This window comes from Parambassis ranga, chromosome 2, assembly GCF_900634625.1.
Source record: "Parambassis ranga chromosome 2, fParRan2.1, whole genome shotgun sequence".
In the NCBI taxonomy this organism is placed as follows: domain Eukaryota; kingdom Metazoa; phylum Chordata; class Actinopteri; family Ambassidae; genus Parambassis; species Parambassis ranga.
Window position 1 is genome coordinate 17,590,211 of NC_041023.1, and position 27,714 is coordinate 17,617,924.

A 27,714-nucleotide genomic window follows, 5' to 3' on the forward strand; every position below is an offset into this window, starting at 1 on the left:
AGGAACAATCCAACAAGGGCCAACAAGAACTGAAAAGCTTCCCGAAGAATGTCTTGTTAATCCCCACAGACCAACTCCTCCTTAAAAAAAAACTTCCTTTTAAACCCCATTAGGAACCCACAGTGGTCTGTAGCTACCAACCCAAGTTGCAAAACCACTATTATAAACCCATCTGCTGCTGTTTCCTAGATTACACTAAAATCTTCAGTCAGGCCAAGCTGCACTGTATTTCAGCCTCAAACATGGCCTGTTCAGGTTAGAAAGTAGGGCTTTTCAGTGTGTCAAAGGTAATGACAACACACGGCGATGGGGAGTCTATTGCTCAGCATATGAGGGTTTCAAGTTCAGCAGGATAAAAACAGCTGGGTTATGCTTAAAGTCCAGAGACACTGATAAGGAATGCTGTTCAAACAGGCAAGGGAAGTCCCTGTGTCTGTGTGTAGTGTTTTGCTGCCACCTGCAGGCCACAAAAGAAAAGTTCAGTTCAGTGTTGAATTACTCTCACGCTGATGCTTTCCCCGTTTCTACTGCTGCCCTCATCCTACATAACACGTCTTGAATTGTATGCCACAAAATATTGTGTGTTTAGATGTTGTTTCTGGAGCCATCTCACCATCATTCACATGTAATCTTCTCCAGCTGTGCGCAACTCATCCAAATCCTTTAAACATTGCATTGTGGGAATAAAAAAAAATCCTGCATTCCATCTCATTGGAACGCCAAGGGTTTTGGATTATGCTGATGCTTGTTTTGTGTGTTCATTCAAATACAGCTATAAAACACAAAAGTGTGGCAACATTGTGCGGAGGACATTTCTCTTATTTCATGTCTTCGTTAGAAGCCCTGACCTCAACCTCATTCTGCACATCTGGGATGAACTGGGACGCTGACCGAAACCTCACTAATGCCTGGAGCCGGGTTCCAATGTCTAGGTTGTTTTGGGGGCCCTGAAACCAGAAGAGCGGAGGCGGTTAACAGTTTAATCATATGTTTGGCAACTGCATTACAGTCATGTGATGTTAAGTCAGCAAAGATTTGTTTGTTTTTTTCCCATCACAATTTTATTATGTGACTTTGTACAATAAAAACAGAACATGGCAAAAAAAAAGAACAGTGCTAAATGTGATGTTTAAGAAAGCCGATCCAGATCCAGCTTTTGCATCTATCGACATCTAACACGGGTATTTCCGCAAAACACCGACCCTTCGAAGAATATTCTGCTGGGAAACTTTTTTTTGGTACAGATTCTGCAAAATTCATGTAGCAGTTACTGTCTTTTGTTACACTCAGCATGAGTGAGGTCAGGAATATATATTTGGTTTCCAAGAGCAGGGCTAGAAAACACCAGCTATAATAATAAAAAAAATTCTATAAGAGGGCAAGTGTAAAAGAAAGAAGATAAAAACATGTCGCACATACATTTGAAGTTAAACACTGTGGTTTGGAGGTTATACCATTTACATGAAAGGAGTTGGAGGAGCATAATGTTTTGGGGAAGAAACTGATACTAGTACTAAGTAAGTGAACCGAGAGATACTTATATATATATATATAAAAAAAAATACAGTGCCTGAGGTGAGCCTCACGCTGGTCTGACGATGCACAGGGAGATGGCTGACCTTTCTTTGTTTTTTGGCATTAAAAGGATGTAGTACAGAACAGTGCAGCATCCAACATTCCCAAAGTAGAAGAAGAGAAGAGGGCAGCACGACTGGACTCTGAACTTCAGCGTCAATGTACTTGTTTTAACGAGCAGTGACCCCGAGAACAGTCGAGCCAATGCAGACAGATAAAAACTGGAGGTTAAATCCAGAGTCCAGACGAGTGCTGCCCCCTAGTTTCCACTTGATTATTACACAGTAAGGTGGTCAAACAGCAGATGTAGTTGATCCGCAAATGTTCCGACAATCGAAGCTGGCAGATAATATTACATTGTAACATTGGGGAAGTCCTGCAGAGTTATTAAAATATCTTCTTCTTTTTGTTCTTTTCCAAGGTCCTGTGAAAAGAGAAGAGGTGTCAGTGACATATTCGGTTCATCTGTGATCTGTCACGTGTGGTGTTGGGTTTACCTGGAGACGTCTAATTTCTGCTGTTCCAGAATCCTTTGCTGGGCCTCCCAGCTGCTCTTCTCGTCCTCATGCTGACGGCGCTTGTCCTCCAGTTCTTTGTGCTGGGCCTCCAGGTTCTTTTTCATCTGCTCGTGGCGTCTCTGGAGCTGCAAGGGTGGGGAGGTAAAGTCGGAGGTTAACATAGTGTTTAAAAGAACAACAACACTTTAAAAAAAAAAAATCTTAGTTTACCTCAGCCTCAGAGTCTCTGAGCTTCTGGAGCTTCTCTTTGACCTTCATCTCAAACACTTGCTCCATTTCTTGTTCCATCTTCTTCATCTTGGCCACATGATCCCGTCGCTCCTCCTCCATCTGAGCGAGAGGACTCCTGGAGACACACAGCAGTGTTCACACAAGACAGTACACACCATAGACATGCTACACATTGCCTCCCTCCACCCGCTATTACAGCCCTGCAGAGACATGACAAAGGAAAGAGGCAGGATCAGGGGAAGGATGAAAGGTCTGGGTTGTTTTCCTTCTGTGCTGGTCTGACACCTTCATGCTAATCATTTACAGTTATGCTGTGCATGTTTTTCCGCTGCATAAAGTATGGGTCACAGTGTAATCCAGTTATAATCTGTTTTGGCATTAACAAGAGCTGAAGTCATGGTTTTGTTTCCTGTTTGTGGGAAGGGGTGATCAAGGCTGATCACAAGTTCATCTGACAAAAAAGTCACTATCCATGCCAGGGATTTAATATAAAGTTAGTGTTGTAATGTTTCTAAGGGACAAGTTGACCATATATGAACATTATCGCCTGTCCAGTTCCCACATTATCCCTCACGTTACAATTATGGAGCACTACTTAAAAAAAAAAGAAAGATAGAATTTATTATAATTATCTCAACTCAATGTAAAGGCATTATAGTTTTGTTTTCTTTTTTTTCCCCAGGGAGCTGCAGGACTACACAGTGGGCTCCTGTTCTTGTTTTAATAACATTAGTGAATTCATCTTAGCACAGAGCATGACCTTTCCAGTTCCCAAGCTTTTAATCTAGTCTAACTGAAAGATTAATTTGCAGGGCCTGCGTAGTATTTAGCCATTAGCTGCATGAAAACTGCATTGTAAATTCTCCCAAAGAGATGTAACTGCAAAGCAAGTATACACAAAGCAAGGAACACAATGTCACTGATTAGCTGTATCTTTGTATATTAAAATCACAACTTTAAAACAAAAAAGCTTTAATTTTATAAAACGTATGAATTGCAGGAGAACAGGAAAAGGAGAAATGAAACTGGTAAAAGAGAGGTCATGGAGAAGTGAAGTCACACTTACATGCCGTCAGCCGTGTCAGGTCTAAAAACAAACAAATGTACAAACACTTAGCATGCTGCCATAAACCATGCATTAGCTTGTGAGATTGTGCTCGTGGTTACTTGACGGCTGCAGCCAGTGGATTAGGAGTCAGATGGTGCTTCGGTTAGTGCTGTCAGATTAGACACAACTGATACTGGTAGCTAGTTAGTGGAGGAGTGGGGGTTAGAGCTGGCGTGTTTGGGTTTAAAGGTTTGGCCTGCTTTAGTGACAGCTTGCTGGCTTTAATCTGTTGGCGTCTCACTGCGGACTCAAAGGTGAGCCATTTTGGGTTTACAAAAACCAGCAGCCAGATCGCCGTTTCCCATCAGTTAACAATATTTCTGTGTGTGTGCCACTGTGTGTTCAGTGCTGACGAACTCACTTGGTTAGCTGTCCCTTGTTCTTATGGTTGTCCACTCCGTTGTAGGTGACGGCAGCCAGTTTCCTGCTGCGGTAGTTTTCATAGTGAACGTTGTTTGTCACGTCCTTCAGGTCTTGCATGTGAGTCCTAGAAAACATTTATAAATAAATAACCAGATTTACTCTCTAATTAAAAAAATCCATAAAAAAGCCACTGCTATGGATGCAACATACACTGACACTTTGGGCAAAATAATTGATTTCTTTACTGAGTACACATGATGATGTATCGCAGTCCTGCATCACCCTGTTTGGTTTAAAGTCCCTGTACTGATGTTATTACTTACATTTATGTCAGAGGTGGCTTTTACTTCAGTAGAATATACAGGACATCATTTGAATGTAACAGATTAGTGAAAAAATTCTAAAAATAGCAAACCGCATGCATTTAGGCCCATCACATCCTGTTCTGAAGAGGATGTGTGTTTCTTCCTCACCTGATGAGCATGTTGCGGAGGATGGTGAAATCACAGTGCTCCCCGTTTTCCACTGAAAGAAAAGACAAACGGGTCCTCAGAGAGGATAGTGCTCCTAACCTTGCTTTAAATAAACCTAGTATAATCACTGTCACAGTTAGTAACTGATGGGTCAAAAATGAAGCAGGAAGTCAGGCTGTAAAATGTAATGAATGTTTACAATGGAAAGTTGGGGTGACTTTGTTTCCCCTTCAAACTAAGTGTTACTGACATGGTTTGTTCACAACCTCTTTGCCACCACATCATCAATGAAGACCCAATACAGAGATTTATCATGGTAACAGGTGCTGAAAAAGGAGGTCTGCCTACTTTTCCTTTGGACAAGTACAGTACAGTCATAAGGTGAGCTTTAACTTATGTTTTATTAAAAAATGTAATGCAGCTACAGCAGCAAAGAAGAGAGGTTGTGTAGAAGAAAATTTGGTTAATTAATTAACCAAATGTGCATGTGTAACTTTAGTGTTTAATCACTGAAAACTTAAAATATCACTGCTGAAAACTGCTGAAATATTTAACCTAAAATGTATTTTCAGGTAGGTGCAGCTCTTGGTAGTTTAAAAACCTATGTGGCAGCAGCTGATGATGATAAATTATGCAAATACTATTCAAGCAGTTAGACCTTATTTACAGGTAAAAATTACTAGAGTGCCCTACGTTAAACTCCACCATATAGGGAGAGTAGTGAGTGAGTGGGGGATTTCAGACACAGCCAGGGTATCTTGAACACAAACCTGCTCCTCACCAGATCATGTTCACAGCCTAAGTAACCATGGTAACAGACTTTAAGCATAAGTTACCTCACATCAGGAAGTTTTAAAAAAGTCTTAAAAGTTTAAAAGTTATGATTTTTTTAAGTCCATATTTACCCCTAATTTTGGATTTGCCAAAGGACTCTATACACTTAAACTTATTTCCTTCCTTACTTCCTACCTTTGAGCAGCAATGTGTGGATGGCTGTAGTACCACAAACTCTCAGTTGGGGCATCACATGCTGCTTTCTCTGTCCCTCCCATCAGTGAAGCTCACCACACTCCTCTGAGGTTTCTCTGTGGTAGAGTAACTTGCATAGCTTCTCAGGGACCTTGCCCTTTCTCTCTCTCTCTCTCTCTCTACCCCGCCCTCTCCATATTTACGCTGACATGGAGCCAAAAACATTTTTGGTATTCCAAAGCCTGCTCCCCGTGGACAGCAATCCCTGGCAGCCAACCGGTTTAATAGTAGCACTCCTACAAGTTGTCCAATTGGTCGTTCTGTGCTCAGAGCTTTTTTTTTTCTTTCTTAGACAACAAGAGAATCTTTCTGATCTGGAATGTTCCCTGCGATTCATTTGATACAGTATACATGTCTGAGCTCGGCCACAGTCACGGTGTCCTCTTGACTTTAATGTCATTTTTGATGTCTCGCCGCAATGTAACTGCAACTTCCTGTGTCGTGTCGCATGGGGCTTTCATATCCTGTGCTGAAGAAAAGTGTGTTTCTCACTTAGGTTCAATATGTCATCAGTTTTCTGTCATATTATTTGTCTCACTGGCTGTTGTGTTTTCTTCACACAGCAGATGTGATGAGTAGTTTAACTTGGCACTACATGCCACAAAGACGAGCAAAAATGCCTACATTCAAGAAGCTTTTGTTTGCATAAAATTAATCATCTTAATGGAATCATTACACCTGAGGCTCACATGATACCCCACCTTGTCTGACTTTCAATATAAAAGTGGTTGTTTCCACTTGCTATACTGCAAAGAACTACTGCCTTGTTTTAGGCTTGTTGACGACAATGAGAGGTGAACAGATTGGCTGAAGCTAAGGATAGACAGATGCTTTATCCAATTACCTGGTTTGTAGATTTTATTATTATTATTATTATTATTGCTTTATACAAGAAATTGGCATGCCTAGATTAGAGATAATATGGCTAAGACTAGGGATGCATAATATTGTCATAACAACTTTTGCCATTTAAAATGAAACATCAGCCATCAATAAAAAAAACTCACATGAATTGTGTTACTGCTTTCCAAACCATCCACACATGATGCCTGCTCAATAATCTAATAAAACTGTGGAAACAGTTGTGCTATTGCACATGCCTCTGTGTGTGTGTGTGTGAGAGACACAGGCAGTCCGTTGTAGCTGATCAATTTACAGGCTGGAATCAGTTGACCTCTGACCACTCACCTTCAGCCACACCCCAGGGGTACTGCCTCCCACGGACTCGCTTTCCATTGACCTCAATAATGGTATTGCTACCAACCACAGCCAGCGGTAAACGATCCTGCAGAGAGGAGGGAGGGAACTGAGGAACTGTTGCATAGCTCGTGCACAATGGCTAAAAATACACTGTAGGCCGTGGATGTGCAAAAACGTGCACAGAAGCACTGCATGTAACCCTGCTTCATGCTTCATGGATGTTCTGTGAATGGGACTGACCTTGATTTTCCTAACTAACTTCATCTCCTCCTCATCGTCCGTCTCTGGGAACTCGTAGATTTTGATTTTGTGCTCCTGGATTTCTTTCATGATCTACACGTCAGAGGAGAGAGGGAGCACGGTGAAACGGAAAATCAACAAGAGAAGCGAGGACAACTGGGCAGAAACATCAACAGAGAGGAGGTTTGATACACACAAGAGGAGAAATCTACCCGTTTATAAAAACACACATACAGCCAATGACCATATACACTGGAGTGACAGCAAACTATACAACAAAAGCAAGTCTTAAAATAATTACATGTTCTGATTATATAAAGCAAGCGGCTGTATATGAACATTGCCAGTGTACACACATGATTAATGAAGCACATGCATTGTTTCCATCAGTACTTGCTGATGCTGTGGCAAAGCAGGGGAAAATTTGGCTGAGCTTTTGACTGCAAATCAGCATCTTGTTATAGCTGATCACAAGCCTCAATAGATTACTTTGCTGAGGAAACGAGAGCTAAAAGGAATGGGATACTGACATGCAGTTTGGAGAAAACACCAACCCAATGGAAGCCTCTAGTGTCAATGAAACAAACAGAACAGCCCTGGCCTTACAATTCTGATACTGGTATTTGTATAGATGGATATAGACATGATTGAAGCAAGGCATCTGGACTTGTAGAGTCACATCCAAGCAGCTTCATTTCTGAGATGGATATAGTTTCACAAAAGCTACAGTAAAGGCTAACCTTTAATGTTCTGAGACAAAAGAATGTACAATTATTTAATTTAGGATTTGATCATAAGTTAATAATATATACTCCCTTCTAAATATTACAATTAACACATTACTGGTAATAGAAAGTAATTCAATTACTTACTGGAGTAATACAAAAACTGTACATCACCACAGTTGTCATCTAGTTATTCAGTCACAATGAAATAATGCAGTCAATGGTATGTGAACAAACCAGCAAATTTTACGCAGTAACAACACACACGCGCACACACCTGTTTCTTGAACTGTTGGCACTCCTCAGGAGTCATTGTGTCAGCTTTGGCGATGAGGGGGATGATGTTTACTTTTTCGTGTAACCGCTTCATAAATTCAATATCGAGTGGCTTCAGTCTGGAGAAAAAAAAAAGCAGAGAGACAGTTTAGAGGTTAGTGTGGGAGTGAGGGGTAAAGGTTACAATGAAGAGCTCTGGTTCAGGTGGAGCTGGAGGGCTGCTTGACCTCACACTGCACATCTGGATGGACTAAATGGCACTGTAAATCTGTCCATCCTTGCTTGACTGTTCAAAAATATAGCACAACGCTGTCTACTTTGCTCATAGAATGATGCACTCTTTGACATTGAAGCCTGAGATGTGTGTAATCTTCTTTTGTCCTGTGTGAGTGTTACAAGTTATTCTTGGCTATTTTCACATTCATGGTGGTTTATGTAATCTTACTGTACCATCAGTTTCTATTGTTTCCATCTGTGAGGGTTAAGCTGCAGGCAAATATTTGGATTGGGTGGATTTCAGAAGGGTGAGGTCCACTCAACACCAAACCTCTCAGTTATCCCACATATGGATCTTTGATGAAGTCTTATCACACCCAAAAGACAGAAATATTCCGACATGTAGCAGAACAGTGAGAAAATATTTAAACAGTTAATACTATGTTATCATTATTATTAACACATCCACAGGCTACATATCGAGATGTTAAAGGCTGAGTAATGGCTACTATGGTTGCAGTCATATTTACTTGATCAACAATCTACATCAAATCCAAAGAATCAAGATAATATACAGTGCAGCTTCACACATGCTGCACTGTATATTACCTATAATGTAACACTGTCTTTACATTAGGCTCCTCCTGCCTGGTAAAAATACACATCTTAAGAACACATGTCTTTGACTTCACCTCACCTGACTGTGAATTTGTTAAAATGGTGTTTGGATGGTACACACAAACACTCACAGCTTTAGAGCAGATGTTAGAAATGAACAGGACCGTGTGGAGCTATTCATTTGCCCAGAGAGCCGACAAGTCTACCGCACAGGGTCACTGTGAGCCAACAGGCTAAACAAGCACTGGACTGCAAAACCACCAGATCACACAGTGTAGCCAGGCGTGTGAAAAACTCTGTGCGTCTGTTTGGCAGCGGCCGAGACACAGATGGGAGAAATGAGGTCTCCAGGTCAGTCAGCTCAGGGCAGATTATACCAGCGATATTCCTGCCTTGTAGGAGGCGACAGGCAGAACCGGTGAGACCTGGACTACTTAACAGCTGGCCAGAGAGGGGGAGAGAAACGGCTCAAGTCTGCAACAATGTTTAAAGCTGAGCCCAAGACCCAACTTATTTTTGGCACTGTTCGCCTGTCATCCTTCATTTTGCAAAAATATTAACACAATGTGGGCATTATTAGCTATAATAACATGACTCAGCCCAAGCTATGCTGTTGTGAATTGACAGACATTTGAGTAGTAACTGACTCACAACATTAAGGGCTTTTCCGTTTCATGTCTGGGTATATCTATCAGGGTTTCCCACAGTGCTTTACAGTTAGGGCGCCTTGGCAACAAATGCCCTCCACCTTGACTACATCCCTCCGGAAAACAAAATTCTGCTGTATCCACACATGCATAGACAGTAAAATAAGGCTGCATCACGATGATGTCCTATTTCCACAAATCAAGTGATCAGCAGTGGCACCTACCCATGTCCAGAGGGAGCAATAAAATAGAGGCAGCAGTGCACTCTGCTGTCTGGCATCTGTCGTCTGTTGACCCGTGACTCCGCGTTGAGGTAATCCTCAAACTTGCTATCAATGTGATCGATGACTGGCTGCCAGCTGAGAAGGACATAATCGATGTTAAGCAAACAATTAAAAATTCATAGTTTAGTGTATTAACTGCTGTCGAACTTACCAGTTGCTGTTGTCCACAGCGTCACCAAAGCCAGGGGTGTCAACGATGGTGAGCAGAAGCTGTACTCCTCCTTCTTTTATCAGCACCTTTGACTGCTCAACCTGCAACCACCAAGAATGTTGACAGAAATAAGTCAGGGCATGCGTAAGGTCAGTACAGATTAGGGGTGAAACAGTTCACACAATCCACAGTTTTGTTTGCATCACAGGTCTGAGGTCACAGTTCGGTTTAGATTGTTGAGGTTTTTTTCCAATACTGGAAATACCACAGATAAGAAAAAAACATATAGCCTTGCTGCTGTTGCCCCTCTGAACATTTTATTCTGTCACTGTTTGTGTTGTGCTTCAGAGGGACTTCACCACTTAACTAACCATCGATGATCTGGCAACCTAACACTGAGGCCCCATGCTGTTTGATATGTGTGAAGATCAAATATAATAAAAACCCTTTTCAATATAAGGCATGGCTGCTGCCTACTACAAAGACAGCAGGACAGAGATAAAACAGCTCTACAAACTGGACACATAAGGTCTGTTGAAGAGAGGATGTAGTGGAATGGGCTGCAGTTCGAGATGACTTTGAACAAATCAAAGGCAAATATGGCCAAAGCTAGACTTTGATCTGCATGGGGTTAAGGCAGAACTTGTTATGAGCAAATTAACTTTGATTTAATCAGCAGATCTGAACCAGACCCCTGCATCAAAATCTCAGAGATAAGAAGCAGTCAGTATGGCTGAGGTCAATCCATATTCATACAGCAACTAACAGACACTAAGCTTCCAAGAAAAAAAACAGATGGAGTGGAGCCTGACTGCGTGAACATAAATTTTTGAGATGCAGCAACTGTGTGGTGAAGATGTACAGATGTTGAATACTTTCCCTGTGGGTAGGCCACATTTCAGTTAAACTGAGCAGAAACCTTACACTTAAGCAGCACCACAGAACGCCTGTGGTATGCTCGCTGACTGGAGCTGGCATGTCGGTTACTATAGGTTCTCATAATGCAGCAAAAGAGTAAAAGTAAGCTAAAAGTAGACATACAGAGATAGGTAAAAAAACCCCACTGCTCTGATATTATTATCATCCATGACAATAGAGCTCATCCAAGGCACAATCTATTCACTGCAAGTTTATATATTGCTAGCAGACTTGACTCAAACCAAACGGGTTGTTTTAGGCCACAAAATTCAAACAATTCTCACAAGTATAATTTCCGTTTCTCAACTCGGACGCTTTAATTTGGCATAAAATAAAGGAACTGAAATTACATTTTATATCCTTTGCTAAAAATATATAATTATTTACTTATTTAATCTTACTAATTACTATATATAATGTAGTGTAATACTGCATGATCTAATTTCCATGACTGGCAATGACTGCAATATCAATTCTAACATTGCTATTTGAGGGCAGCAGTATGTATGGAATATCAAGTTATGGAATTATGTCACAAGACTTTGTTCACTGTTGTTATTTTTTAAAAAAAAAAATTTTTTTAAATACACAAAATGTTACAGAGCTAAATTCTGCAGCAAAGCCTTTATAGCAGCTCTTAACCCCATGACCCCCACCCACCACTAACCAGCATTTGTCATGGACTGGAATCTGACATGCACTGGCTGGTTGTCTTTAAAATGACCTCTGCCCTCTAGAGCTTGGCTACTGGGAGGCTGCACTGACCAAACAGACTTTGAACAAGTGACCACCTTGCATTTAGTGCAAGTTTAACTGAAACACTATAGTATACTTCTTTAACTTTCAAAATGCATAAACATTTTCTTAGAATATCTGACATCTTGGTTTAATGTGAAATATATAATTATCCATAATCCTCCAAAATTCATAATGTAGCATATAATAATATATTATATTATATAAAGTAAAGTAAAATAAAATAAAGAAAAAAGATGCAGATTGAAAACCTGCGTGTCACATTTCGAGACACCACAACAATGTTTTCTTCTTCTACTGCATAACGAGATGAGTCAAGCTACAGACATTCCTACTACTGAGACAGGCTGCTCACAGACAGTAAGCTCATGGGAATAAGGACATTAATGCTAGCACAGTACTGCAAAATCCTTTAATGTGATACAGCGTGACTGTACTGTAGCAAAACAAACTACATGTGACGCAGTCAGTGTCAACTAATATACTTTACATCCTGTAAATATTTGTTCTGGTCTACAGTCTCATCATCTGCAGCTTAATTAGTGTATTTCTTATTCTGACCCATAGTCATTTGGAGTTAATTGTTTGGCATGAGGATTTCAATGAAGAGGACTGGCGATTGTTTTGGTTTTGTCAGGATCACTCAACTTGATGCTCTCACTTGATGCCCGTCTATGTTCTACTTCCTGCATAAGGGATGTTATCACTAACAAAAAGCGTGAGTTAAAATTATTAACTGAAAATAACCTAGTCTTTATCTGATCCTGTATTTGTATAGCAATCAAAGAAAATAACATGAAGTTATTTCTATTTGTATTCTATTTAATTTAGTGCAGTGCTGTCATTTTAGCACTGCTGGTTCCCTCGTTCTAAAGTAAATAGTTTTGAATGTGTGTCTAGCAGTCAAGTAGATTTTTGGTGAAGCCACTGGGGTCAACTAAGGGTTATGTGTCTTGCTTAAGGACAGATTGGCATGCAGCATGGGGATCGTTCTGCCAGCTTCATGGTCAGTGGGCAACTACTTAACTACCTGAGCCACACTCTAAACCTTTGTTGGTCACAGTTTATTTTCTGCAAAACCTCATTGATATTGATCTTAATTTCTAATGGCAGGAAAATATGAGCAGTAAGGCCAGTCGCTTCTTGCCATCCCACTATCAGGCAGCTGTCATAACTATATCAGACATACCCATAACTGCTGATATTTAAGACCACTACAGTCACTTGTGTACTTTTAACACTGGCGTGTCCACTGATCTATGACAAACTAGAATAAAGCTACACTGCAATGTATGACAACATGTCTCTCTTTTTAATAAAGATAAAAAAAATCCACTGAAGATAAAGTGACTTCCTGATATAAAAAGCAGGGCATGTCTGTGCATTGGCAAGACAAGCCTGAGCCAGCACACATGGCTTATTTCTGGCTAATCACCAAGCCCTTGTGCTCATATGCTCTTAATAACTATGAACATCAGAGACGTCTGCCCACACCTTTATCAGCTGTAGTTAACACGTAGTATCACTCCTTTTTTAAAAAAATCATGACCTGGATTCTGTTACACACAGCATTCTTTAGAGTTTCATCACATTCTTTGGCTCTGCTTGGGAAAAAAAGTGGCCACAATTATTTGAAATTTAATTAGCCTGTGGTTCCTGGAGAGAGAAAGAGGCGCATTCTGTTCTCTGTAATAATCATCTAAATGGTTGCAAGGATAAACAATAAGCAATAGGAACTTCGAGCTCAAGGAAATATTCTAGCCCTGGGAGCCAAGAGAAGCATGTGCACACAGTCTAAATCTCATTTAAACTTTTAATAAGAGCAGAGGAGGTGTAATGGGCAGGAGAACAAATTAGAAGCTGCAGTGGGGTGAGGGCAGACTGAGCCCCTCAGTGTGTTGCCAGGGATTAGAGGATTTAGAGCATGCGGTAGATCAGAGGGAACAGGTGAGGAGAAGATCCTCAACATGCAGCTGATCTGATGCTCTACAACCCAAACTGTACCATTAGAGTTAATCACAACAGGCTCTGTAGAGGATCCAGGAGTCTGCTGGAGCTCCGTTCACACCAACAGTATCGACTTACACTCTTCAAAAGGAAGCTCAAGTGAAACTATGCAGCTGTGCGCTCTATTTGAGAAAACTGCCAAACCCTTATCCTCGACTGTCACTGCAAACAGCATCAAAGTTTAAAGTTTCCTAAACAAAGGCCTCACACATTCAGTGTAAGGCCTGGTAGCAAGCTATGCAAAGTCTTGGCAGTCACACCTGCAGCTTTGATGTCTGGTACTGCTTAATCTGACATGACCATGATTCAACATACAGAGGACTGAGGATGCCTTTAACATATAAGATTGTAAACAGATGTCTGGTAAAGAGAAATCCTCAGACGGTGATGAGTCTGGAACGGACCCGATATCTGACTAATAATCTAAAATATATGTGTGTTACAGGGCTTAGTGATAACTCGTGTTCTTAAGGTATATTAAAATATTTTCACAAGAGAAAAGTCACAAGAGTCACTGACGTTTTATTAACAGTTCGTGTGTTCTCGGAACTTGCTATAAAAAGTATTTCTTCCTTTTTTGCTATCTACGATTTTAATTTCTCTGTTATTTGCAGTGTTTATAAGATTCAAATTTGTGTTGATTTACATATACAGATATGAGACGGCACACAAATGCATTTTAGATTAATCAGATATCAGCAGTGGCAGTTGCACTGCGTTATCAACAAATGTGGACTGGAGACTGAACAGGGTATTCCATGTGCAATCTGAGGGGTGAAATGTCCCTTTAAATTATGTTATGATGTCAAGTGAGCATTGGTTGCTTCACCATTAGATCAGGGGTTAAAATAGGGTCAAAATTGCTATTAAGAAGAGGTGTCAGATTACCACTACCAGAGCATGTATGAAGTTGCAATCTAGTCAAGCTTTCTGCTATGGAATGAGGAGGGGTGGAGCACTGTGCAGGCACGTGCCTTCTTTTATCAAAACATCATCCCAGGAAGTTGTCTACTTGTTTGGAAAGGTACACACACAGCAGACACAGGAAGTACAGCGCCAGTCAATTCTTATCTGGTAAACTGAAGCAGCTCTGAGGCTTACGGTGCATCAAAGCTACGTTTAGTTTAATTTTAAGCATCAGTCATTGTCATGACCTGTGATGTAAGACTGGAGATCATAATTTTGATGTGAATTAGTCCAAAAAAAAAAAAGTAGGGCAGACTAGCCTCCACACTCTGCTTCCTAAAACAATAATACAGGCAAATAATGTTCAGAGAATATTAAAAAAAATGTGATCTAGACAATCTTAGTGGAAGGAGAAAACTGTAACAAGTTTGGCTTTTAGCTTAGGTTTCTCTACATTCTTATAATTTTATCAATCTGGAGACAATCCACAAATAAACATCCAAGTATGGGCTGTGGCTAAGTGGAGAGACTAAGGATGCAAATTATTCTGAGTGCATTAGAGGGCTAATAAGCATTGATAATCAACTATCTCACTTGACAGGGACTCTAAACATGTGGTTAAATGTTTTTAATAGGGTGGAATGTGTGCATGCACAGACAGTTATCTTTCAGATCATGTCCAGTACGTGCAATTCAGGAAAAACACGAGCACCCCTCCCTTTTTCTGAGAGAAAAAAAAATCTCTCACTTGAGAGAAGACACAAGGAAATCTATAGTGTTTACAGAGATGTTTGTATCCAATCAAGAATAACCCCTGGCCATCACAGCTAAACATTATGTTACAACGAGCACACAGTCTTCTATAAAGCTACTTACATATGACACCTTAACTTAAACTCTTTCTCACTGATAGTCCTTTCAATACACAACAACATAGATCAATTAAACATACAAAGAAGAGAGAATTTCTTCTAACTCCTTTGCCAACAGATGTATCCTCTCATACAGAGCAGTCGATCAATGGTATGGTGTTCTACACACAGGCACAGGCATGCTCAAAGTAGCCATCCTGATACATCTATTTAAAATCAGATATGCCCTCAGCGCCTTTGAAGGCACAACATTTCTGCAGATATTGTCATGACATCAGTGGATATTTATTGCATCCAAAATGGCAGTCAAAAAGAATCCACTCAAGAAATTCCATGTAGATGAAGTAATCGCCTCAAAACTTGTTGATTGTGATGGTGTTAACAACAGTGTTAGAGGAACAGATTACAATAAGTAACCTTTTGTGGGCAAGTGTTCCAAATAAGAGCAACATTCTCATAAATCTAATCTAATTGGCTAATTGGAAACTGTAACGCAACACAACAACTATCATTTGGCAAAACAGATAAACTGGTTACACTGTCAACGACACATGGGCGGCGACTGTTCATAGCAACCTCTGACAAAACAAGATCTCACACGGCAATTGCTTAGTTTGTGGCTGTAAGAGAAACAGACTTATGGCACACCTGTGTTATAGCAGCCTCAGGCACTGACACCTGAACTGGCTGGAGTCTGGGTGAAGGACACCCATCATGCTTTAATACACAGGAGAAAGCATTGCTCTTGGTCTGCTAATAATCAATATAATTATACCGAATTCATGAGATTGTGGCGGTGGAGTGTGTATTCTTATAGAGATAGAGAAAAGAATGTTACCTGTACAGTTTTTTTGATTCTGTGAGAAGGACCTGGGTATTCAGGAGAGTACAAGTCTGTCAGAAAGAGCGAGTTGATCAGCGTCGACTTCCCCAGACCAGATTCCCCTGCAAGACAAAGACAGGGGCCAGAGTGAGTGGTTGAGAGTGAGCTCAGGAAATGCATTACACGCTATACTTGTTTTCTAATCCTCTTTTTCATGCAAGACTGAGGTGCAACATGACATAACCTCTACATGTTTATCTCTTTCATTTCCAAAGTTGTCTTTTGCTGTTGGACATTCTTCACATTTTTCAGATTCAGACATTTAGAACAGGAAATGGGTGGAAGTTTTGTCCTCACAAATTCTTTTCCTGTCTACTCAGACAATTGTAGAAAATGGTAGTCTCTGCTAAACAGCAGGTTCAAAAGCAATCAGGCTACATTACTTCCAAATACCAGCAACTAAGGGAAATGCCCATGATCGGGTCAAGTGATCAAATTCAGTCAGTGTCACCAGACCCTCTGCCGCAGGAAAAAAAAAGTAATAACTCCTTGGTGCTTATTGGTAAAAATCAACATTGTGTTTCATTTCCTTTCAAGCTGGGAATGCTGGGATTGTTAATTGTGCCAATGCTAGTCTTGATGACAGCATCAAGTTTGTTTTTGACGTTAGAAGTTTCCTAAATACTAAACTACCTCTTGCCTCTTGCTTACTTTCAAAGATCCTGAGCAGAATGTTGTTCCTAACATGCAATTTTTTGTTGATTGAATGCAGCTTTTGTCATAACCTGCAATGAACTCTTCTGAAAGTGTCGGCCTTGTGCTACGGTGTCATCCCAGATGATTCTGTTTAACAAACCATGTCCATTAGGTTGTTTCGATTTAGAGATAAGCAATCCCTCCGTAGAAAGTTGTTGGCTCCTCTGTGTCCTCCATCATGCATTCGCTCTGACCATAGTAATGCATGAAGTATTCCAGCACTATTAAACAGTCCAAAATGCAGCATAAATCATATATTTGGCACCAAAAATCCACTAAACTAAAAGTTGAGAGATGCATATAATCTGCAACACCAGGGTTTCCTGCAGTGCTGTATAGTTGGGGTGGCCACCCTGACAACAAATGCCCCTCGCCTTAACTCAATCCCCTTGAAAAAAAATAAATCTGGAAGATGCTAATTATCCGGTAACTGGATAACAAAAAACTGTTGTAGACTAAATTCATCTAAACTAAACATTTGAATAGTGTCCTATCAACTGCTTGCCCATATGCTGATTCATTAAGACAGGCTATATGCAATTTGTCTAGTTTCTTGTCAAGGCTACTGGCTACTGGCTTTCTGCTATGTTTGACAACTGCACATGGTTTTCTCTAGTGTACAGTAATAGATGGGATAAAGCAAGCAAAAATATTAGGGTACCTTGTTCAAAGAAGCCAGCCACCCCCAAAACCTCCACCCTCCGGGGTTACACACCAGCACCCACCCGCAGTCACCACCTTGACTAACCAATTTTCTGCAGGGAAACCCAGGACAGTGTGGGTAAAAGAATCTCAACCTGTGTGGTTTCATGAATACTGACTCACAACTGGTTCCAGCTTGTGATTACTGCTTTACATCACTGAAAATGTAATATTTTGGAGAGGGTGTTAGCTAGAATGGCTTAATAGACAAACACTATTGACAAAAACAGACATAGCCAAACAGGAAACCTGGCAAGCCAATACTATAAGCAGTGTGCCTGTTAAGACTGGGGTGAGTGAAAGGCAACAAGGAGCTGCTCAACAAAAGCTCCAGTGTGAGCGAAGAGGCAGTCGAACGCCAGCCTGGCACTAGAGCCAAAAAGCTGCTCCTGACCTTTTGCAAGTGGCCAGGGCCAATATGGGGCACTGCTGCCAACGACTCAGCCACTCAGCGCCCCATGAATAATGAGAAGCACGGCGAGATGAAGAAAACCCTGCACAAAAGGATCCTTCACTCAACACTCTCTCAGAGTCATAAATATTTTCCTAAGATGGCAGAGCCACATTTATCTTGTAACAGAAAGGTTTCAGCGATTATAACTGGACTGTGATGAAAAACAAAAACATTTCTTCAAGGCTAAAAGGGAACAGAGCTCTGTTATGTAGTGGAAGCTGATGAGTACTGAGGGGGGAGGCTGTGGTTTTGAGCTAACTGTGGATGAAATGCATGTGATAAAAATGTCAGCTTGATTTAGTAAAGCTCAGAGACGATAAGAACAGCAGGACTAAAGAGTTGGTGAGTGCCAGGTCCAAGCCCATGGCCATGAGGAGTGGGAAAATAAGGAGCTCCGGTTACACCAAAACACCCAACACATCAAGTTCAACGTTATGATGGAGGTGGTGGTGGGTTGAGTGAAGATGCTGATCATGCTTGGTCCAAGATGTGGGTGTCTGTTTGGATGTGAGGGAGCGATCATGACTCCGAGCAATGGAAATCTGATCAGATGATAATTGGCTTTGACTGACAAATATGACAAATATTCTCTGGCTGCTCTGAGAATCCCGCTTACCCAACACAGGAAATCCCACAACACTGGCTTATAGCAACCAACTGCAAAAAAAAAGAAGCAAAGAGCAAGTTTCATAAAAAAACAAAACAAAAAGAAAGAAAGCTAAGCTGTGTGAGTCATGTGTTTGGTGTGGATTCAGCAGCACTACTTTGAATGTGGCTAGTTGTGAATATTAGTTCTCTTGACATGGCAAAAGAAGTCCATGTGTATTACACAGAATTGGGTGATACAATTGACTGGAAAGCAAATCCTGTTTAATTTAGAGCAAATCATAACAGCTGTTTTGCTTTGCAGAAATGTCTTCTGAAGTTGAAGCTAGCCATGGACTGATTCTTGATATCTTTAAATAGGACAGCGAGCTACTGCAGAGTTTCATCGCTCTCAGTCAGAAGAAGTAGTTTCAGTGATAGTGGTGTTCATGTCTTGTATAGAAATCCTCTAACAACCAACCAGTATGACGGTCTGCTACATGATCAAGAGGGAAGTTGTTTCAGTGGCCCAGTGCTGTTTAACACAACCAGTGTGAGCTACTTTTAGACAAGGGAACTACATGTTTACTCAGTGCCAGCTTCTTTCTTCAGAAATGCTATATGAATCAGGGACTCTACAACTGTTTATATCCAGTTGATTAAGTCTAGTCAGGAAAAAATGGACACCGCCTGAGCTTTATGATATGCTCCCTTCATGGTGAATGCCGGTGGAATTATCTGGCAAACAGAGTTTTAACAGGATGTGCATCTATTACAATCCTTCATGCCAGCTATAATTGAACTGGTATTAATGAAGCTATTCAGCAGCACCAGAGGAGGGCCACTCATGGCGGGCTGGCCCAACAGACCGAGGCCCGTTGGCTCGCTCAGCAGTCAGCTCACTTCCTTTAAAGGAAATTTCCAGCAGCTGTGTAAACCATGGGGGTTTATTCAAAGGCACTTCCCACTGCAAGCAAGAGGCTGGTGGAGGGGAAGCAGCAAGAGTTTTGACTTGTGAGAGGGAGACCGCATTAGGTTAATTCATTTGGCAGGCCTTCCAAGATAGTGGGTTGCTACTGTGCAGGTGAGCTGAAAAGAGGCCTGTTGGTATATGACAGGGATGAAATTCGGCAGGTTCAACATTATGGCCTGAAAGCATTCATCTTCTCCCCAATGCTGTGTTTATGAATGGGGCTTTCCCTTCCAGTAAAAGTTTAACAAGTCTCGAGCATGACTAAATTGTTACATTTATCTGTTAGCAAAGCCATCAATCCTCCACCCCTTTCCCCAACTTTCTGTGGCAGATTCCTCCTGTTGTTTATTCTGTCTTAAAAGATTACAACAGAGCTCATTCAGCGCTCTGTCAGCCAGGCCCTAACACAATGAGCTCCGGCTGCAGTGGCCAACATCAAGGTCACATCCTGCCAACATACAAATCACTACCAAATATTGACTTTGACCAGCAAATGGCTCCGGCCTACTTTCACTTGCCTGCTGACGATCACTATCCCCCCGCAGCCATGCCAGCACTGATGTATACACTCTCCATAGTACAAGACTTCCTTCATCAGAGTCAAAACCACTCTTCAGAAAGCTATGAGCCTGGTCCCTGTCTTACGTTTCATTTCCTGCGAGTGCTGTAACGTCTAATAAAATGGGCCCTAAATTACACTGGAAACAAGTGCCTCTAAATACCTTGATGCCCCATAAATTCCATGACGGTGGGTCCCAAGTGGGTAGATGTGTTTTATAACACACACATCAGTGGCTCAAACAACACAGGGAGAAGCACTGACTATCTGATGCCTACTCCATCATGACAAGTGTGCGACTTTGCAAATAACTCTGCTGTTCTAATTACACGCTGCACAGAAAATTGCTACATAACAGCCTTTTTCCTTAGAGTGCACAGCGGGGGGAAACTCCAGGGCGTGACTGCATGAGCGAAGCCAGGAGGGAGGAGGGCACTGATTTCCATGGAGATGGGCTTTTGAGCCCTGGAGGCAGGTATATAAGCCATGAACCCAGGAACGGATGTGACATCATGAAGGCATTCTGGGCTGCTTCCTGCTCAGGTAGTGCTAGGCAGTGTGTGAGCATGGAAAGGAAGGTTTCCATGCGTGCGCCACCACGCCAATAAGCCACTCAGGCCTTCGACTTTGGCTGCGTAAATGGAATGACAGGAAAACCTCCTCCCTCCACACAGTCCAAGAGACACACACAAGCTACAGTAGCGAGACAAATGTACTGCTGAATGGCAAACATTTGTTTTAAATATGGTTTCCCAGAGTCCCCCATGAATGAAACCAACTCTAATGCATGTGGGCGGCCATGTGCTAGCGCTTTTACATTTATGTGAAATTTAATACATGAACACGTAAGGACAGAGACACAAGATTTAATGCTGCTGGGGTATGTACACATAATATCTTTTGAGACACTTGAACAGAAAACAGCGCTTAAAGAGACTTACTCACCCACAACCATGAGTGTGAACTCGAAGCCTCTCTTCACAGATTTTCTGTAAACTTGGTTGGGTAGATTTGCAAAGCCCACATAGCCCTCCAAGTTCTTCTGTTGCTGCAGACCAAAAATAAACATAGCTGAAACCCTTCTCCAACCAGACTGCACTGGAAAATGAGCACGGATAGTGGCATTTGCTGGTTCAGATCTCAGAAACACTTGAGACTTTTAAGCCACTAAATAATACTGTGGTGCCACAAAAACAAAACAAATACATTGTGGTTGCATGAACGGCCGATGTCTGGTTGTTATGAAAGGCAGAATAAAAGGTCCATTCAAGATTCATGTCTTTAGGGGAAGCAGAATTGTTTCAATATAACAACGCTGGTCAGGGATGATTTAAATAAGAGTGTATGTCCAAAATTAGCTACTTTTTCTCCCCTGTGAAAACATTTTTACCAGACAAAAGAAAATGTATAACGCAAACACATAGGCCTATAAAATCACCACTAAAATCCCTCTTTCCACAATGGAAAGAGTGAAAGCCATCTGAAGAGCAACACCCCCTAACCCCTGTAATTCTCTGCTCTTTTCTTTGAGCTTTGTATCCATTTATTTTGCCAATTTAAAAGAAAACTTATTTATTGGCAGCCCTTCTTTTTCATATGCTCATGGTGTACAGAATGTTTGTTGATTTCCAGACTAATTTGTTTGTCTTTTGGTTTGTTCTGCTAGCTGTTACAGACATTATCCTGTAATTTGAAGAAGATTAAAATCTCTCCCAGAATGATGATTTAAATTACCAAGGTCCACAGGGAATATGTTATCATCCCCCTCGAATCATAATGTTAATTCCAACCACTGGATTCAAAGACTAAAAAAAGATCATAAAGGCAAACAAAAACTGCATTTCTTAAGCATTTGGCCACAAGAGATCTTTATTCAGGGTGCAGAGTAATAAGCAGCAGAGTACTTACAGCTGGGTGGAAAGCAGCCCAGTTGTCAGGATGACAGAATGGTGACATGGGAAGGGAGCAGTCGAAGTAGGTCCAGAAGGCAGGAAGAAATCCAAACAGAAGAGAAAAAGGGAGTTAGCACATTGTAAATGACAGCTGTTTGAATTCAGCCTGCTACCTCGTAATACAGTAGATTGAATAAATTGACCAATTTACACAAAGACAGGAAATATCGATCCGGCTCACTGCGTTACTCATAAGCACAATGGAAATGTCTTGAATAGTCTTCAACAACAGATGTAAAAAACAGATGTGCTATGAATCTTCAACACAGGTTTCACTCCTTTTTTTTTTTTTACAAGTCTCCATTTTCCAGTTAACAGGTAGTAAAGATCCAGCTATATAGGCCTTCCCTAATTAGAACAGCAACCACATAATTCCATTTTAAATTACTTATTACATTGACAAATTTAGTTGGGAGAAGTTAAAACCTCTCTTAACTAATTACTACAGGACACAATCATTTAATAGTTAAAATCCTTTAATGCAATTTCCCCATTGTGGGACTAATAAAGGTTTCTTAATTGAACAAAGCATATAAAAGCAGATCTCTGATTAAGCATACAACTATACATCACCTTTGTGGTAAATGATATTTAAACAAAGAATAACAGCCTAATCTGCCCAATGGAAATATTATTTATTATGTGCTATGATTTAGGGCACATTTAAGTAAAAATGAAGTCTGTTAGGAGTAGTACCAACATGGCAACTTACACTGAAGGCCGTGGAAAACAACATGGAATAAAAACTTCACCAACGTCACTAATTGTTTGGTCAACCGTTGCACTCTGCACTAATGACCTGTATCGCTACAGCATCACTGATGCAGTCAGTGATCAACACAGTTAAGCCTATACTGCATAATATCCTGTCAGCTCTTCCTTACTAAGTACTGTAATGTGTTTTTTTATTATTACAGTCAGCTTACACTTGTTTTGTCATACTAATAAGTGGGAAGACCTATTAAATGTCTGCTCTAGTGAAGAAGAAAACTAAAACAGCAATCTAGAATCATTCTGTAAAACAACACTGATCTTTAATTTTGAGTTATGACTGGTCTGCTTTTGTGGAAAATTTCTGTAAGAAATCCAAAAAAACTGATTCATTGTCCGGTTTGTTTGTAATGTTTTTTCTGCTGCTGTTCTACAGTATGAGTGAAAACATGCACTAGTGTGTGACATGTTCCAGTCGCAGGTTAATTTGCACAGACACATTTTTTAACTTGAAATAATCACTGATGTGACTTTTCTGAACTTATTTGTCCTGTTTAATTTTAATGTTGATATGCTGCACTCCTTTGTGACCTTAAGATAAGAACATTTGAAGGACAAAGTTACTTTAACTTTTTGCTTCATTATTATTTTGAAGCAGTGTGTGCATTGTGCATCTGTTATCAATACATATTTCAAACATGGCTGGTTTGTGCCTAATCACTACTTACCAGCTTAACCTGTTAAAATGAAGTAGTTAACTTGACTGATGATTTGTCGGTATCATTTTAGAACAATGTGGCGATTTAGAGTCAAAAACATGTAAGTGCAATTGTCATCAATTAATCATCAAATTAATCGTTATCGGGTAAATGCCACAATTAACCATGAATTATTTTTTGCGCCCAATCGCCCCACCCCTACTAACCACCTAACTTTCTCAGGGGGAAACCCTGCAAAGTACAAACTCTGATTTGAAGAAAGGCATCATTGCAACAGACTGCTCACACATTACTGCAGACCTACAGTAGATTAATTGTACAGTGTATATATGAGCTGTCATCAGTTAATCTCAGCGTTTAAGATGATGCATCCTAACACTGGTCTTACTGTACACATACATGCACATTTCTGACAGGCTACCGGGCCTCCTGGCTGACATCCCAAGGCCCTTTCCCCAAAGTTTCCTGTTCTGCAGACAGTTGACGAACAGCAGAGCAGTCAAACATGCAGCCTGAAACAATGTGCAAATGCTGAAAGCATAACCTCATCTCTGATGTGAATGGAAAGACGCTGACAGGATATTTTAGTGTGCAAAGCTGTGCACTTCCATATACATTTCATAAAAAGAAACCCACAGACTGTGCTGCTGTCTTCTGGTGTTTTGTGGGCGAGGTGCTGCTATCAGCAGTGAAAATGTCACATACACTCAAATGGATTTCAATTTCTGAGTATGCATACACACAAAAACAGACAATATGCTGAATCACCACAATAAAAACTGGTGGAATTTGTTTGTGCACTAAACATAGGCACTGTAAAAAGTAAGCAAAACCATTGTTTTACAACCTACTGACTAAGAACGAGGTGTTAACCCAGAGGAAGTAAAAGCTGATTATATTGTAGGTACACTATTGTAAGAGCTGGAACGGATGACATGACTAGTGTAACAGAAAAACGAAATCAGGGCAGGAAAAAAAATGCAGCAAAGACAGACAGTAAAATGCACTGTTCACTTAGTTTGTTTGTTGAACTGCCGGAAACAATGTGGTGAACCTCACGGAAGCAGGGGTTACAAAGAAGTCCAACCAGAATTCAACAGCCCTGCTGAGGACAGCACTGCTTTCTGACAACCCCCTTCCCACGACCTTAGGAGAGCTCAGGCATTTCATGCATCATCCCATACTATTATTCTTCCTAAAAAAACATGGCTGTTGATGTGACTTGGCTCTATCCACACTGAAAAATGTCCCAGATTAGATTTTTACCTCACATGGGAATAAATAGAGTTTCATTTTAAGAGAGGAAGATTTAGCAGTAAATTCCAACAAACTTCCCCTAGTAAGTCTAGGCTATGCTTTCAGCTTTGCAATATTTCAAACCATAAATGTAAAGAGGGATATTCCACAAACTTGAAACTATTTTTATTCTAAATGTGTAGCCTCAAGATGTGTGTGTTCTGTAAAGCTCCTTTCAAAAGGCAACTAGAAAATGACGACAGACATACATAAAATCCATTATGCTTTCTGATGAACATTCCTTCTTTCCAAACCATTGTGTGCCATCTGACATGATTCTCCTGTTTATTATGATATGCTGCACCTGTGTGCCACATAAAAACCACTTGTGTGGCAGTGACAGGTGCAGCTATTCAGCAGGTAACGCATAAAACCAGCAGCTAGAAGTTAACTGCTGCTTTGCAAGCAGCTGTTCCTGATGTGATGAATGCTGCTTTTCCGGTAGCTTAGCTAGCTGGGCTACATATTGCAGGCTTTTGTTCACTGCAACGAGTCAGTGGGACAAATGCTGTTTTGCAACTGTGTGTGTTCTTCTATGACACATTAAATATCTAAATCAACATATAAATCAATAAGAAGCAAGATTCAATCTAATTATAAAACAGAACATTAAATCAAATCTAGAATGCATGCATCTGAACAGAAACACAACTTATTTAAATATATAGCTGACACTATTACATTGACTATAAGAGATGGCAAGGTTCTGCAGTCTTTGTCCCATAAACATCTCAAACACCTAAGACATATGTTAACACTAGAACAATTCTCCTACAACCTCTGCTGCTCATAACCATGACTCTATTACACTAAAACAAACTGAGAGCGGACTCAGCTCAGTCATCATAGTTTCTTCCCCCTGGAATTTGACTGCCGTGCCATCTGACACTCTGTCAGACTGGCAGAGTGCCTGACCTGCCCATCTGTGCTATGTCAATGCCACTATGCAAACACCACAGACTAAACGTCACTTGGCTCCAATGTTATTCCCATGGTAGTCTTAGATGTTTAATTACCCATTATGTTAAGGCAATCTAGAGCTCAAAAACATACTTATATGCATAGTGCTTTCCTGCTATGGACCAGAGGCAAACACATTAAGAGAAACTGCATGATCAGACATATAAAAACATATTACTACACCCTGTTTCCCACCCATAAGCCTAACAGGCATTACATCCACACGCATTGCTCAAAGGAAAACTATTCCTGTGCCAGTTGATGAAGTAATGCACCTGACAACCACACTGGGATAAGCTGCTGTTTGTAGGTACAGTATTGCAGACTGACCTGTTTCACCACCTGGTAGGATAATCAGTCTTTCACCTCACAACCAGTTAATCAGCCATATTTCGGGTTAAAAATAAAAATAAATAAAGAATCACTCTAAGATATGAATATTAAAGCTCTTCTCGTGCAACTAACAATCTTAATTATGGGACCATTTACTCATGACAAAACTACAGGAAATGCCAGGCTAGCGTAAACCAACTGTAGTATTGTTAAACGTGTTATGTGCGACTTCCTAGGCAAACTCCATTCATAAATCTAAAGATTATAATGTACAATATTAAAGCTGTCTCATTACAGTGATTTTTTTAGCGTATTCGGCAATATGTTTGTTTTTTCCCCCTAATTAGGCACACTGTTAAAAACCAGACAAAATAAAAACAGTAAACTTTAACTTTTATACATGTTTTCCGTTTAACACGTAACATTTGCCTTGGTTGGAGCATGTGAGCGGTAGCGACCAGCGTGAATTGATTTTATAAAATACGTGCCAAAATTTACAACTAACGAAAAACCAAATATACCGGAAGACTGCAGCAATTTCCGCGGTATGCACATATGGTGGCAGAAGAAGAGTGAAATGTAAAACTATTCGATTTTTTACACGAAGTTTGGTTTGCGCTTCTCCGTGAAAATAAGATACCCAGGCTAGGTTAGCATACCAACACCGACTGACCATTCCCGAGCAGGGTACCAATGTATTTCTACGCATTTTTGTTTTACTTACACAGAAACTCGTTTGCTACTCGTGAGCCAGACTAAAGTTACGTTAGTCCGCGTTCAACTTTTCAAACGGAAGAGGACAATGAAGGTGTAAAAAGTGTAGAAACTCACCCATTATGCCGCCGTTCCCGTCTGCTTCGCTGACCAATGCTTCTCCGCTTGACATTCCCTCTCTCAAACTCGGTACACAACTTTGTGAAGTCGTAATAGTAGTAGTAGTGGTGGTGGTGCCTAGTGGCATACGCACATTATTGGACGTAATGGCATGTGATTGACGCGAGTACGTTAAAGCAAAGTGCGTACGTACTCCTTAGAGAATAGCGCCGGTGAAATGTCGCGAGATTTCACGGGAAACCAAAAACTTGAGGTATCTAAAATATACTTGTAATTAGGACAACGACAACTAAACCAGTATGCTACAAGGAATTGTTTGCAAAAAATAGACAGAATTATTTGAAGATTATGATATTTAATCTTCAAATAATAACACATAAAACATAAGTGCTGGCTTAGTACGGTGACCTATCGTGCTGAATAGAACTGGCGTCTCCTAGGAAAAGAGCAAGTCAACAGTGCCATCTACTGGGTATCTATAATAGTTGCATGTGTGTCGAGCTAATACTGCTTTAAATAATCCTACTTTTCCTACCCTTTTATCACAATTTTATTGTTATATTTCTATACATATAAATTGTTTGTCTAAGGTTAATGCCACAGGAAAAAAAATTTGAAAATAAAATAAAAAGTAATGTAATAAATGACTACCATAAAAAACTCAGTGCAACCCCAACAAATTAAAAGAGAAAATCAATTTCTCCATAGAAACAAACTGTGACAAATATATACAATTAATCATTATGCAAGTGTTTTTATTTGATTTATCAGATGAATCATAATTCTTTTATATTAGCCATTTACTTCAAGACTTGTTTTGGAAGCCTTAATCCAAATTTAGCGACTTTGCTGTAAAATCTAGTGGAAAAACAGCACTCTCTGCTGGTGTATTGCTTTATTGCTGATTATCACTGACAACTCATGCTCAGCTGGTTATATAGATC

At 40.4% G+C, this 27,714-nt stretch overlaps 1 protein-coding gene across 2 annotated transcripts; it reads right to left on the reverse strand.

Annotated features, from left to right (window-relative positions):
- Positions 1–1,038: 1,038 nt before the first annotated feature.
- LOC114448247 (septin-7) lies at positions 1,039–26,914 on the reverse strand. 2 transcript variants are annotated; one of them, XM_028425089.1, is made up of 15 exons: positions 26,768–26,914; positions 22,007–22,008; positions 20,911–21,013; positions 15,952–16,058; positions 9,655–9,755; positions 9,444–9,578; positions 7,740–7,857; positions 6,738–6,830; positions 6,486–6,582; positions 4,269–4,320; positions 3,794–3,919; positions 3,391–3,411; positions 2,304–2,439; positions 2,073–2,218; positions 1,039–1,999 (listed from the first exon to the last, which is right to left on the reverse strand). In XM_028425089.1, exons 1-15 carry the CDS (start codon positions 26,895–26,897, stop codon positions 1,963–1,965), a joined length of 1,404 nt encoding a protein of 467 aa, XP_028280890.1. In that variant the 5' UTR covers positions 26,898–26,914; the 3' UTR covers positions 1,039–1,962. The 2 variants fall into 2 exon arrangements, with proteins under 2 accessions (XP_028280890.1, XP_028280899.1); XM_028425098.1 differs by lacking the exon at positions 3,391–3,411.
- Positions 26,915–27,714: the final 800 nt, after the last annotated feature.

Coding starts and splice junctions, on each gene's coding strand:
- LOC114448247 (XM_028425089.1), bottom strand. CDS start 26,897: ATGCCACTAGGCACCACCACCACTACTACTACTATTACGACTTCACAA. Junction 9,579..9,654: donor GCTGTGGACAACAGCAACTG/GTAAGTTCGACA, acceptor TGTCCTTCTCAG/CTGGCAGCCAGTCATCGATC. Junction 6,831..7,739: donor GCCAACAGTTCAAGAAACAG/GTGTGTGCGCGT, acceptor TCTGACGTGTAG/ATCATGAAAGAAATCCAGGA.